We start from the raw sequence: 13,885 nt of genomic DNA, 5'->3' as shown, positions 1-13,885 counted from the left end.
GTGGTGCATCTGACCTGTGGAGGCAGTAATACAACTGAGGTGGCATGTGACAGTGAGGTCCCTCTCCAGGTTTGGGCTGGTGCCTAGGCCAGCCTTAATTTGGTCTTCTTGAACCTTGGGGGTTGGGAAGGCAATAGAACACTGGATCAGGGGAGCCTGGACCCCTGAGGAGCACTTGGGTGGAGGGCATTCATTCATTCATTCATTCATTCTCCTCCTCCTACCTTCCCTCTCCCTCCCCTTCCCCTTCACAATCCCCTGGACAATGAAAGAGGAGCTTCAGGCCCCAGGGCAGGGTTGGGGGTGGGGTGGGGGGTGATATTTGCATTTTGAAAGAGGAGACCTGTTCTCCCTGTCCCTGTCCCCTCCCTGTCCCGTGTCGTCTCCCCCCACCCCTGCCGTTTATCCAAGGAATGAATATCTGAGTTTGGGGAGATAGTTCAGGTGGGGAGGGCCTTCCAGGTCCCCTGCCCCTCGGGCCTCGCCTCCATCTGGGTTTGAGGAGATAGTTCAGGTGGGGAGGGCCTTCCAGGTCCCCTGCCCCTCCGGCCTCACCTCCCACTGTGCTACAAAGGTGAAGGACTCTAATCTCAGGATGCCCGGTAGTACTCTCTTAGTGCTAGTGTGGGAACTTGGACCAGGGAGCCTCTAGACTCTTCTTTTTGGGACCAGCCCCCTGGGGTTGGCCTCCAGCCTCGCGCCCCCAGCCTTGGCCTGGTCTCCGGTCCAGCCTCCCCCCGCCCCTGCCCAGTATTCTCTTTGGTCTCCGGCCCTGTCTGGCCTCCAGCCCTGATGTGCCCTTGCTCTGTGCCTGGCTCTGGCAGCAAGTGAAACTGGGCAGCCCTGACTATGTCAACTGCGATAGTGATGAGGCCACAGAGGATTTCATGAGGCGCATTGAGTGCTATGAGAATTCATACGAGTCGCTGGACGAGGAGTTGGACAGGTGAGCAAGGAGAGCACCGTGTCCTGCAGTTGTGATGGGTGGGTGGTGGATGCCCCATTCGGCTGCCTCCATGTGGCTGAGGGGCTACCCCAACAGGAGGAGATGATTTGGCCTTTCTTGTTTTTTTCCTTTGGGCAGAACTTGTGGGCCGGAGGTAACTCACAGAACCCCTGTTGCCTTACTGGAGCTCTACGAGTCAGAATTTTCTATTCCATCGTAAAAGCAAGCCCCATCTCCATGCAGAGAGTCTTCCCACCAGGCATTTGCAAATATGACATGCTCTTCTTTAAGTGCATAGTCTGTGTTTTGAGAAGGGGGAACGGCTACTCAGACCCTGCCTATGAATAGCTGGCAGTGGCTAGTGTGCGTGAGCTCCCCGTACCCCCCTCTGGAATGGAAGATCCAGCGGGAGTGTGTGTTGGGTGGGGAGGGGTCTTTAGGCCCATAAGGGCATTTAGCTGAGGCTCTTACAGCAGTGGTCAGCAGACTTTTTCTGTAAAGGGTCAGGTAGTAAATATTTTAGGCTTTGGGGGTGTGCATTCTTTGTAGCAACTACTTAACTCTGCCAGTGTAGTGCAAATGAAACATAGACAATATGTAAATAAATGGGCATGACTGTGTTCCAATAAATCTTTATTTACAGTGACAGACTGTGGGCTAAATTTGATTTGCTGGCCATAGTTTGCCAAATCCTGTCTTACGGCATAAGTGGGGGCAGTGGTTAAGTAAATAACAGTGTGACCCCTTGGTAAAGTATTACACAGTCATTATAAATCATACTGGAGAGACGTGGGAAAGTGTATGTTATGTAGCATTAAGTGAAAATGCTGGAATATAAACCTGTGCTTGGGTCATTATAATTACATGAGAACGTATAATGCGTACAAACAAGGAAAACAAGCGAGTGTTGGAGGGATGGTTTCTGGGGATGTTTACAGGACAGCCCCTGGACTGGCTGTAAATCTCAGCCAGAAGAGCCAGCCCAGGTGGTGGGAGCTAAGCTGTGCTTGCTGCCTGGGCCTCTCTGTGGTGTTCAGTGTTTCCTTTGGTTCCCCCAGCACAGCGTTCCTCCTCATGGTTCTGTGATGTGACTGCAGTAGAGGGGCTTAATCTGGAGCAGCTCCTGTTGGATTTGTCAGTAAATGTTGCTCCTGTTTTTATTGGTGGTGTCAGTAGAACAACCTTAAACCTCAACTGAGATCCCATGGTCCAGACAGTGAAAACTCAAATGAGAACATCCAGAGGGCTCCCGGGCTGAACCAGAGCAGGATACCTGAGAAACCCTGCCCTTTCCTCCTGCTGCCCACCCCCACCCCCACTAACGTAAACAGAAGTGTGTTCTCCAAGCCGCAACATTGCACAGGTCCACAGTAGAAGTGGCTGCGCTGGGTTTATTGGCTGCTGCCACCAGCAGCATCCTCCTGTGCTTCTTGTCTCATCCACTTGCTGCCTAGTGTGGGGTGTGGCTGCTACTCGGATGACCTGGGCTGGGTTCTAGGGGGAGGCTCACTGGGAGAAGGAAAGGCCAGGCCCATGGATGGCTGACCAGGAAGAGTGGAGGGGAGGAGCGTTTGCCAGCTACTCCCAGGTCAATCTTGGAAAAAACTGTCTCTTGGTTCACCTTACAGACAGTGCGTTGAGAGCTCAGAGGTAGGCCAGATGGGGCCCCGGGGGACACACAGAGCAACGGTAAAAGTCACAGTGTGGTATGACTGACCCCTCGCTTTGGGTGTCACCTCTTGGCAGCATGATGCGTGTTAAGCACCTCTCACAGGGTTCGTCTGTATGTCACGCATGTTGTGTTGCTCCCACCTCACCCCCATCACTCGTACACCGGCTGACGGTCCTGTGTGTTGTGATGTCAAGCCTGGTGGTCAAAGATGTGAAGCTATGCAGCCCGTTCCTGTGGCTGGCATGATGTGCCCTCAAGGGCCCTTGTCACACTCATAGGCCTCTCTCTACCTTCTCTCTGGAAAGGGATCTGTCCTACATCAAGATCATGGACGTGGGGCAGAGCTACGTGGTGAACCGTGTGGCTGACCACATCCAGAGCCGCATCGTTTATTACCTCATGAACATTCATGTGACCCCCCGCTCCATCTACCTCTGCCGGCATGGGGAGAGCGAGCTCAACCTCAAGGGCCGGATCGGTGGGGACCCAGGCCTATCCCCCCGGGGCAGGGAGGTCAGTATGTGTGTGTGTAGCTGTGCATTGGTACCTCTGGGTGGCTGGGTGTGGGTATGTGGTATGTGTGCTGGGGCTGGGCTCCAGTTCTCATAACTACTGTGCAATCGAGGTGGATGACCTTCATTCAGTCTAGAATGTTCCTATCATGTAGGGAAGGTCACCAAGCACCAAGCACATGCCTGGATCTCTGGCTTCTCTGTGAGCTGTCACCAGCTGAGCCCCTTTCCTTGGAGAAGCATGCCTCTCTGGGGGTGACCTGAGTCCCTATAGTGCAGTGGATGGCTGTGCCGCAGTGGGGAGGTCATACGGTCTAGGGTGCATGGTGGGGGTGGGGGGCGGTGGCAAGGGACCTAATGAGCCATGACTGGAACTTCACTCAGGGTCTGGGAAGGAGGCACAAGAACAGCACTGGTGGGTGTGGGTGTCACTGAGACATTAGTTGGGATTTTTTACCAAACCTTTGTTCTCTGCGGCTGAGTATGACCTCATGGACTCTGTGGCTGTGGGGTCCTTTGAGGGCAGCCCAGGACCTGTTGGTGTGAATTTGCTTGTGATGTGTTTCAGTTTGCCAAGAGTCTGGCCCGGTTCATCAGTGATCAGAACATCAAGGACCTGAAGGTCTGGACAAGCCAGATGAAGAGGACAATCCAGACGGCCGAGGCACTGGGTGTGCCTTACGAGCAGTGGAAGGTCCTCAACGAGATCGATGCGGTAATCACCATCTCTTCCCTCCCTGCTCAGGTCTCCTGGGCACAGCTGCGCTCAGCCAGGGTGACAAGGTTGAGGGTCAGGAGAGCTTCTCCTTAACTTTTCTTCGTGTTTTGGGGTTTTGATCATCCCTCGCTCCCTTCCTTCCCTTCTTTTGCATTTAACTATTTAGACAAACCAGAGTTTATTTTGATGTTCTGACATCAGCCTTAAATCTGATCTTTTCCCAGTTAACTTATTTACCTGTAACTATCCATCTGTCCTTTTCCTGTTGATTTATTTTACCTACTTTTATATTAAGTTCTTACATAAGATTTATGTATCTGTTCATGCACCAGTATCCCCCTGTTTTTAATTATGGCAGTTTTTTACTATGTTTATTGGCCATTTGGATATCTTTTGTGAGGTCTTTTGCTCTTTTTTTTTATTTCCCCTATTGGATTGTCTGTCTTTTTCTTATTGATTTTAAGAGTTCTTCATGCATCCTGGATATGATGCATACCTGGTAATTTTTGACTGAATCTGGACATTTTGTGTGAACAATTGTGGAGATAATTTGAGGTTCTGGTTAATGTTATCTTTCTCCAGAGGATTAACTTTTGCTTCTAGCAGGCAGGTGGAGCAGCTTACCTTAGTTTCATCAGGGATAGAGCTATTTCAAAGCTGCATTTTGATCCTTATGGCGGCTACTAAATTTACAGTTCCTTCTGCTTCTAGAGTATAGCTTTAAAAGGTTCTTATGGAAAACCTTGTGGGCCCCAAGATTCTATTTTTTGTCTCCTCAGCCTAAGATTGCTGACAGCTCTGCCAAGCTTCTGCCCACTCTGTCCCTACTTCCTACTTGGCTTCTCATCGTTTTCTTCCCCCCAGTTTTATTGAGATATGATTGACATGTAACTTTGTATCAGTTTTAGATGTGCAACATGAGGATTTGATATATGTGTATATTGTAAAATGGTCACCACAACAAGTTTAGTTAACATGCATCACCTCACAGAGTTACAAATTTTTTTTTCTTGTGATGAGAACTTTTAAGATCATACTCTCAGCAACTTTCAAATATATGATACAGTGTTGATAACTTCAGTTAACAAGGTAATGCTGTACATTATGTCTCTAGAACTTATTTATCTTATAGCTAAAAGTTTGTGTCTTTGACCACCCTCACCCATTACCCCTGCCCCCTGGCTTCTTATCCTTTTAACTGCCACTTTCGAAGCAGCAAAACCTCAAAGGGAAAAATGATGCTATGTATCAGGTTCACCTCTTTGGGCTTCCTGTCACTCCAAGGTCTTGGCCCTTCAAGTCCTCTCTGCCTTGTAGCTCTATGATGATATCAAACAGATTTAAAATTTTTTTCTGTCTGATTTTTCTTTTTTTGTGTGTGAGGAAGATCAGCCCTGAGCTAGTATCCGTGCTAATCCTCCTCTTTTTGCTGAGGAAGACTGGCTCTGAGCTAACATCTATTGCCAATCCTCCTCCTTTTTTTCCGCAAAGCCCCAGTAGATAGTTGTATGTCATAGTTGCACATCCTTCTAGTTGCTGTATGTGGGACTCGGCCTCAGCATGGCTGGAGAAGCGATGCGTTTGTGCACGCCCGGGATCCGAACCTGGGCCGCCACTAGTGGAGCGCGCACACTTAACCGCTAAGCCCCAAGGCCGGCCCTGTCTGACTTTTCTAATTGCTGTCACTGGAGGGTTGGTCTTAAACAAGCTAGTCCTCTGTAGCCTGAAGTGAAAGTTACTAATGAGATCAGATTTGAATCTTAGAAAGATCACCCCAACTGATGTAGAGAATGGTTTTGTTGCGATGAGGTGGGGAGGGGCTTGGGGGACCAATCTGGAGAAGAGAGACTAGTTAGAAGTGCCTGCAGTGGCCTGGTAAGGTGATGACATCTGTGACTTGGGTGGCAGCAGTGAGAGAGAGAGGAGTGGATGGATTTGAAGGATGTTTTTTCCCTCATCCCATATTTATGTGAGCGTCCCCTGTGCTAGGAACTGGGCCAGGTGCTGGGGACCGAGATCCTGGCGAAGTGATAGAATCAGAGGATAACTGGCTGTGGGGGTAAAAAGGAGAGAATCATCCAGGATGACTCCAGGTTTCCAGCCACTGGGAAGGGTTCTGGGTCAAGGAAGGTGATGAGCTCATGTGAGGGCAAGAACTATGTCTACTTTGTTCACCACATGGTAGGTGCTCAATAAAGATGTACTGAATGAAAGGAGGAAGTTCATGGGAGATGTTCAAGAGCAGATACCCAGGAGGTACTCTGTCTCCGAGGAGAGGTGAGGGCTTGGGCATCCCTCCCACAGACGTGGTACTTGAGACTGTGGAATGGTTGAGATGGCTGAGGGAAGAGAAGTGGGACCAGGACAAAGCCCTGGGGAGCCCCAGCATTTAAGGGGCTATGGAGGAGGCTATGGATGGGTGTCCAATGAAGTGGAAGGGAAGCAAGGCAGATGGGGGTCATGGAAGTCAAAGTAGAGAGAAGGAGGCTGTAGTCGGTGGGGTGAGATACTACAGGGAGGGGGAGTGAGACCAGGCTCCAAACTGATCATTAGGATGTAATAGCAAGATCAGTGGGGTTCTTGGCATGAGCCTGGTGGGGCTGGTGCCCAATGGGAGTGGGTGGGGAAGTGAGTGGGAGGGATTATAACATTGTATTAGTTTTAGGTGTACAACATGATGATTTGATATATGTATATATTGTGAAATGATGACCACAATAAGTTTAGTTAATATCCATCACCTCACATAGTTGCAAATTTTGGAGGGTGCTCAGAATTGAGGGAGACTAGGAAGGGTGAAAAGGAGAGAGTGAGCGTACAGGGAGTGAGAGTACAGGAGGCCCTGACAGGTGGCAGAGGCCCAGATTCCAGGGTATCAGGAGGGGAGAGGGGTGCAGGTGGCCACAGAGAATTATGTCTAGTATCTTTTTCTTCAGAACCTCATGGAGGTTTCACTTAAGAGTGAGAGGAAGGATTAGTTTCAAATAGGAGTTAGCCAGTGGGGAGAATTAGCTGGTCTGGAGACCAGGAGTTTCCTAGGGTACTTTTGTCTGTGTCCTAGGGGTGGTCTGTCAGCTCCCAATGGATTGATGGGCAAACTGGATTTCCTTGTTTGGTTCTTAATTTAATGGGCTGATATTATAAAATGAGTTTGGATTTTCAGTCTCTTCTGAGCCTTTGGGATTCACTCTTCCTTCAGCAAAGCTCTCTGGCCTGGGGCTTTGTAGTCTTTGAGTTAATTCTTTGATGACAATTAAAATGTATTCTTTGGTCTGTTTTTTAAACATATTCTTGTGTTATCTTTTTTGTCCCCCGATATTTTACTGTGAAAAGTTTCAAAGGAACAGAGCATCAGTGATGTGTGAGACAATAGAAGGCAACCTAATGTATGTGTTATTGGAGTCCTAGAAAAAGATGGGTGGAGAAAACAAAAAAGAAATATTTGCAGAAATAATGGGTAAAAGTCAGAGAGTTGCTCAATTGCAAAGGGGAGAAGGCAACTTTTTGGATGATGGAAATATTTTATATCATGATTGTGGTGGTTATATAACTTTATACCTATGTGAAAACTCATTGAATTGTACTTAACATTGGTAAATTTTATTGTATGTAAATTTTACCTTCATAAAAGTTATAATTTCCTTCTCCCCCCAAAAACGTTTCAAACAGATAGCAGAGTTGAATGATTTTTATAGGAATACCTGTATGCCCACTATATTAACTTTCTATTGCTACATAACAAATTACCACAAACTTAGTGGTTTCAAACAACACACATTATTATCTCACAGCTTCTGTGGTTCCAGAGTCTGGCAAGGCTTGGCTGGGTTCTCTGCACATGGTCTTATCAGGCTACAGTCAAGATGTTGGCCGGGGCTTTGGTCTTATCTGAGGCTCAGGGTCATCCAAGCTGATGTGGTTGTTGGCAGAGTTCATCTCCTTATGGTTATAGGAGTGAGGTCCTGTTTTCTTCCTGTCAGCTCCTAGAGGCCACCCCCAATAACTTGTTCTGTGGCCCTCTCACAATATGGCAGCGTAATTCTTCAAAGCCAGCAAGGGAGAGTCTCTCTCTCTCTATAGTCAGCCAAGACGGAGTCTTATCTAACATAACATGGTCGTGGGATTGACATCCTGTCGCCTATGCAGAGTCTGTTGGTTGGTTAGAAGCCAGTCACTGATTCTGCCTGCCTCAAGGGGTGGGAGTTATATAAGAGCTTGACTCGGTGGGAGTCATCTTAGGGTGTGTCTGGCACCTCCACCCTCAAGATTCTACCATCAACCTTTTACTATACCTGCTTTATCACTTCCTATTCATCTCTCCATCTCTGAGTTGTCTTAATAGTTTATTTTATTCAAAATTTATTTGTTCATCAGAATGTTATTAGTACATATCAGTAGATTATGCTCATGTCATTATATGTCAGTATCAGTAGCTATTACCCTTTTTTCCATCCTTTGATTTTGTGGGTTTTTTCTTCTTTCTTAATTAGATTTATCAGAGATGGTCACTCATTGAATTTTTTCCAAAGAACTAGATCTCAGATTGTATCAATTCTATTGTTTTTCTGTTTTCTAATTCATTTATTTTTTTGCCTATGTTTATATTATTTCCTTTCCTTTGGTTTTTTTAACTAATAGAGTTTTTGACTAGGGCATTTATAGTCATTATTTTTTCTTGAATAATGAAAGCATATAAAGCTATTTTTTGCTTAATTTTATTGAGTTGCAGTTAGAGAATGTAATTTCAGCCTTTTGGAATTTGTTGTGGCTTTCTTTATTGCCTAGAATGTGGTAAATTTTCATAAATATCTCACGGCCATTTGAAAGGAAGTTCTGTTGTCTGTTGGTTGGATACAATATCCAATATATGTTGGTCATCCAAGTATATGAAAGAATTATAGAGTTTTTGTGTATGTGTTTGTGATAATGAAGCATTCTAATTTTTAGAGTTTTACATTGAAGTATTTCAGATGAAATAGAATCATGTCTGGCATTTTCTTCAAAGTAATCCAGTTGGTTGAGGAGAGAGAAATAGGTATAGGTTTAGTTGAAACAGGATTGGCTGTATGTTGTTAATATTCATGGCTAAGAGGTGGGTACGTGTGTTTGTTATACTGTTGTCTCTACTTTTCTGTGTGGTTGAAAATTTCCACATTTCCGTATGGTTGAAATGTGTTTCTCATTAAATTCAACTTCTTTAATTATATCCTTCAAATTTTCTGTGTCCTTATATTTTTTGGTCTACTTGATCATCATAAGTCAATAGTTGAATGTTAGATACACTCTATAATTATGATTTTGTTCATTTTTCTTGTATTTTTAACAATTTTGCATTATTTTACTTTTTCTCATATATTTCAATGTTTTGTTATGAAGTAATTTAAATTTCATGACTTATGAACTTGTGGGACATAAAATGAAACAGATGGCCACTCCAATTAGGTTAATTGAATGAGTGTTTATAAAGGGACTATTTACAAAGATATGGGCAGGATATAGGGACACTACAAGGGGTGTTGCTTTGTACTGACCTCATACCAGTGGGGACCATTACTTCTCTTGGGCAGAGGAGACAGGATGCAAGAACCTGGCGGCAGGGAGCCGTGAGGAAAGGGCAGCCTGATGGGATAGGGCCTTAGGTGAGGACCTAGACCACTGGAAGCAACTCCTTTAGGAGGGAGCCTGCGAGTAAACATCTCAACCTCGCTCTCTCGCCTCCCTGTGACCTCCTGCCAGGGTTCCTCATGGACTAGCCCAGTAAGAAATTAGTGGCCATGGGAGCCTTCTTGATGCAGTCCACAAGGGTCAGCCTCTTGGGGCAGAGAGCAGGTGGAGAAGCAGGAGAAGGATCTGGAAGGGCAAATGAGATGAACCAGCACAGCCCTCCTTTTGTTTCAGCCTTTAAAAGATGCTGTTCCGGGCCCACCCCTTGGCACAGCGGTTAAGTGCACGCACTCTGCTGCTGGCGGGCCAGGTTCAGATCCCGGGCATGCACCGATGCACCACTTGTCAGGCCCTGCTGTGGCAGCATCCCATATAAAGTGGAGGAAGATGGGCACAGATGTTAGCCCAGGGCCAATCTTCCTCAGCAAAAAGAAGAGGATTGGCATGGACGTTAGCTCAGGGCTGATCTTCCTTACAAAAAAAATAATAAATAAAATAAAAGATGCTGTTCCGTTGTCTTCTGGGTTGCATTGTTTCTAACCAGCAGTTTGTTGTCATTCTCATCTTCCTTCTGTACATAATGTATCTTCTTTTTCTCTAACTGCTTTTTTTTTTTTTTAAGATTTTATTTATTTATTCCCCGCCCCCCCACCAAAGCCCCACTAGATAGTTGTATGTCATAGCTGCACATCCTTCTAGTTGCTGTATATGGGACGCGGCCTCAGCATGGCCGGAGAAGCCGTGCGTCGGCGCGTGCCCGGGATCCGAACCCGGGCCGCCAGCAGCGGATCGTGCGCACTTAACCGCTAAGCCACAGGGCTGGCCCTCTCTAACTGCCTTTAATTTTTAATTCTCTCTTTATCACTGATTTTCAGCAATTTTTTTTTTTTAATTTTTATTTATTTATTTATTTTTCCCTCAAAGCCCCAGTAGATAGTTGTATGTTGTAGTTGCATATCCTTCTAGTTGCTGTATGTGGGACATGGCCCCAGCATGGCTGGAGAAGCAGTGCGTCGGTGCGCGCCCAGGGTGCGAACCCGGGCCACCAGCAGCGGAGCGTGCGCACTTAACCGCTAAGCCACGGGGCCGGCCCTCAGCAATTTGATTGTGATGTGCCTTAGTATGTTTTTTTTTTTTTTTTTCTTTTTTTTGCGAGGAAGCTCAGCCCTGAGTTAACATCCATGCTAATCCTCCTCTTTTTTTTTTGCTGAGGAAGACTGGCTCTGAGCTAACATCTGTTGCCAATCCTCCTCCTTTTTCCCCCAAAGCCCCAGTAGATAGTTGTATGTCATAGTTGCACATCCTTCTAGTTGCTGTATGTGGGACGCGGCCTCAGCATGGCCGGACAAGTGGTGTGTCAGTGCGCGCCCGGGATCTGAACCCGGGCCGCCAGTAGCGGAGTGCACGCACTTAACTGCTAAGCCACAGGGCCGGCCCGGTATGGTTTTTTAAATGTTTATGCTGCTTGGAGTTCCTTGAGATTATTTGATTTCTGGGTTTCTAAATATCAAATTTGAAGAAATGTTAAGCCATCATTTCTTCAATTATATTTTCTGCCACCCTCTCTCCTACCCTGGACTCTCCAACTACCTGTGTGGTAGACCTCTTGTAATATATATATAACCCTTGGGGTAATCCCACAGGTCACTGAGCTTCTGTTCATTGTTTCTCAGTCTTTGGTTCTTTCGGAGCTTTAGTTTGAAGAGTTACTCTTGCTGTGTCTTCAAGTTCGCTTATCTTTACTTCTGTGTTTTTATTAAACCTTTTTAGTAAACTTTTCATTCCAGCTGTTATGTTTTTAAGTTCTAGGAGTTCAGTTTTGTTCTTTTTTTTGTGTCTTCCATTTTTTACCTCCCTATATTCTGCTCTGCATTCCAGGAAGTGCCTCTGGGCAGTAAACTGCTACAGTTGTGGCTCCTGTGTCCCTTCTCTCAAGGATCACAGTCCTGCTCTGCCTGTTGCTTATATTTTGTCCAGTTTTTTGAGTTGTTTATGTTGGGGCCAAAGCAAATCTGGTACTAGTTACTCCCTTATGGCTCGGTCTTCATTTTGGATGGTTCCTGTTTCAATGTAAAACACCTTTTGTGTGGATTTATACTTTGACTAATTTGAATGTTACCATATTACTTGCAGTTATAATATTACCAATATTACTTGCTTTTCTTTTTCCAATTTTTTTTGTGTGTGTATGAGGAAGATCAGCCCTGAGCTAACATCCGTTGCCAATCCTCTTCTTTTTGCTGAGGAAGACTGGCCCTGGGCTAACATCTGTGCCCATCTTCCTCCACTTTATATGGGACGCCGCCACAGCATGGCCTGACAGGTGGTGCGTTGGTGCGCGCCCGGGATCTGAACCTGGGCCGCCAGCAGCGGAGTGCGCGCACTTAACCACTACGCCACAGGGCCGGCCCCTCTGAGTACCTCGTATAAGTAGAATCATATAGCATTTGTCTTTTCGTGACTGGCTTATTTTACTTAGCATAATGCCCTCAAGGTTCATCCATGTTGTAGCATATATCAGAATCACCTTCCTTTTTAAGGCTGAATAAGGTGCCATTGTCTGTGTATACCACATTTTGCTTATCCATTCATCTGTCAATGGACACTTAGTTTTCTTCTGTCTTTTAGCTCTTGTGAATAATGGTGCTATGAACGTGAGTATGCAAATATCTCTTTGAGACCCTGCTTTCACTACTGTTTGGTATATACCTAGACATGGAATTGCTGGATCATATGGTATTTCTATTTTAATTTTTTTGAGGAACTGCTGTAGTACTATTTTCCGCAGTGGCTATAGCACTATACATTCCTACCAACAGTGCATAAGAGTTTCAGTTTCTCTGCATCCACACCAACACTTGTTTTTTTTCTGTTTTTTTGAGAGTAGCCTTCCTAATGGGTATGAGGTGGCATCTCATTGTGGTTTTAACTTGCCCCTCCCTGCTTTTTGTCCATATGTTTTGGTTATATTTACTCCCTTTTATTTTTAACCTTTTTATGTCATTTTCTTTAGATGAAAGGAGCACCTCTTTGGTTTATTTTTCAGCCTAGCCTGAGAGCTTTTTCATTCAGGGATCTAAACCCATTGACATTTATTATTATAATTGCTGTGTTTGATCTTGTTTTCAGTATCTTGTAGTTTTCTCTTTATTCCAACTTTTCTGTATAAATATCATCTTTTCGTATAAAAAAGATGTATAAATATCACCTTTGGAAGGCAGGCAATGTTTCTATTCCAGTAGTTATTACGTTGAAGCTTTTCAAAGACATTCTTAAGCAGGATGCACGTAAATAATTATCAAAGTTATTAACAGGAAAATAATTCTTGACTCTGTTGGGAAAGATGAGGGTGTGTTATTTCCATCTATTTCCTTTCTTTTTGGTTTTTTCATTAATGTAATTGGGCAGAGTTCAGCATCATGGATATATTTATTTATTTATTTATTATTATTATTTTTTTAAAGATTTTATTTATTTATTTATTTCCCCCTAAAGCCCCAGTAGATAGTTGTATGTCATAGCTGCACATCCTTCTAGTTGCTGTACGTGGACGTGGCCTCAGAGAAGGGGTGTGTCGGTGCGCACCTGGACCCGAACCCGGGCTGCCAGCAGTGGAGCGCGCGCACCCAACCGCTAAGCCACGGGGCCGGCCCTATGGTTTTATTTTATTTTATTTTATTTTTTTTAAAGATTTTATTTATTTTATTTTTTCCCCCCAAAGCCCCAGTGGGTAGTTGTATGTCGTAGCTGCACATCCTTCTAGTTGCTGTATGTGGGACTCGGCCTCAGGATGAACGGAGAAGTGGTGCCTTGATGCGCACCCGGGATCCGAACCCGGGCCACCAGCATCGCAGCACTTAACCACCAAGCCACAGGGCCGGCCCAGCCCTATGGTTTTATTTTTATCTGTTTTTCTCTCTTCTTCAGAATTGATGATCTCTTTCAAAAGAGTAAGCAGTTTTTGTAGCAGATTTTACAACTCACTTAACCATTTGTAGGCTTCCATCTGTTGTGGCTGGTGGGAGTTATGGGAGGTCTCCAGCCACTGGTTTCTTTCTCATGCAAACAGAAGCTCCCTGAGGCAGGTTGGGGCTGGTGCCTGCCCTCCAGGCACAGGGATGTGGCTCTAGTGTTTGGTTTTGCGAGAAACCTTTGGCCACCCCAATTTTTTTCCTTTGTAGTTAATCTGATTATTTTCCTAGGTGCTTGTGGATTCCCTTCTTTATCTTTCAAGTTTGGAGTCTATTGTGACATCTATGATCTATTAATCGTCTTTCCATGTTATCTTTGTTCTTTTCCTCTGTTCCTGTAAACATCCTTGGGCAATTTTATTTCAACATCCGGATTTTTTCTTAGTCTAATCCACAATTTAC

At 45.3% G+C, this 13,885-nt stretch overlaps 1 protein-coding gene across 3 annotated transcripts in view; it reads left to right on the top strand.

Moving 5' to 3' along the window:
- Nucleotides 1-13,885, top strand: part of PFKFB4 (6-phosphofructo-2-kinase/fructose-2,6-biphosphatase 4) — a 46,018-nt gene that overhangs the window by 17,510 nt on the left and 14,623 nt on the right. For all 3 annotated transcript variants that reach the window (XM_087430929.1, XM_004419656.3, XM_004419655.3), the window contains exons 7-9: nucleotides 825-946; nucleotides 2,924-3,131; nucleotides 3,699-3,845. In XM_087430929.1, coding sequence (XP_087287055.1) covers nucleotides 825-946; nucleotides 2,924-3,131; nucleotides 3,699-3,845 — 477 coding nt within the window. The remainder of the gene's footprint in view (nucleotides 1-824; nucleotides 947-2,923; nucleotides 3,132-3,698; nucleotides 3,846-13,885) is intronic.

The sequence above is a fragment of the Ceratotherium simum genome, chromosome 5, assembly GCF_057802395.1.
Source record: "Ceratotherium simum simum isolate JZ-2026a chromosome 5, ASM5780239v1, whole genome shotgun sequence".
Lineage (NCBI taxonomy): Eukaryota > Metazoa > Chordata > Mammalia > Perissodactyla > Rhinocerotidae > Ceratotherium > Ceratotherium simum.
The sequence above is the reverse complement of the archived record's forward strand: the minus strand, read 5'-3'. Positions and strand labels throughout refer to the sequence as shown.